The 326-nt window shown below is 32.8% G+C and overlaps 1 protein-coding gene across 1 annotated transcript in view; it reads left to right on the forward strand.

Annotated features, from left to right (window-relative positions):
- LOC101507647 (cystinosin homolog) overlaps positions 1-101 on the forward strand; it is a 3,128-nt gene extending 3,027 nt beyond the window's left edge. Inside the window, exon 7 of the mRNA XM_012712690.3 lies at positions 27-101. Coding sequence (XP_012568144.2) covers positions 27-101 — 75 coding nt within the window. The remainder of the gene's footprint in view (positions 1-26) is intronic.
- Positions 102-326: the final 225 nt, after the last annotated feature.

The following is a 326-nucleotide window of genomic DNA, read 5'->3' on the forward strand; positions in this document are numbered from 1 at the left end:
TGAACCTGACAATACCAAATCTTCAGAACAACAATTGTCAGAGACTGTTGCCAATGCAGTTTAATCTTGGAAAATTACAATGTTTAACAACTCTTTCCTAGTGTGCATAACTTGGATGTGTTGTCTACGGTATGCAACATATTAATACGATTGCACGACCAAGTTTCATCGGATTTTCGTAAGTTTATTACTACTCCGTCCCAAAATATAAACAGAAAAATTATATATATTAATTTTTTTAAACTAATTTTTGTTTATATTTTGAGATGGAGGAAGTACACTGATGCGCACGATCAATGCACATAATGGCTCATTATAGTCATAGC

The sequence above is a fragment of the Cicer arietinum genome, chromosome 2 (assembly GCF_000331145.2).
Source record: "Cicer arietinum cultivar CDC Frontier isolate Library 1 chromosome 2, Cicar.CDCFrontier_v2.0, whole genome shotgun sequence".
Taxonomy (NCBI): Eukaryota; Viridiplantae; Streptophyta; class Magnoliopsida; order Fabales; family Fabaceae; genus Cicer; species Cicer arietinum.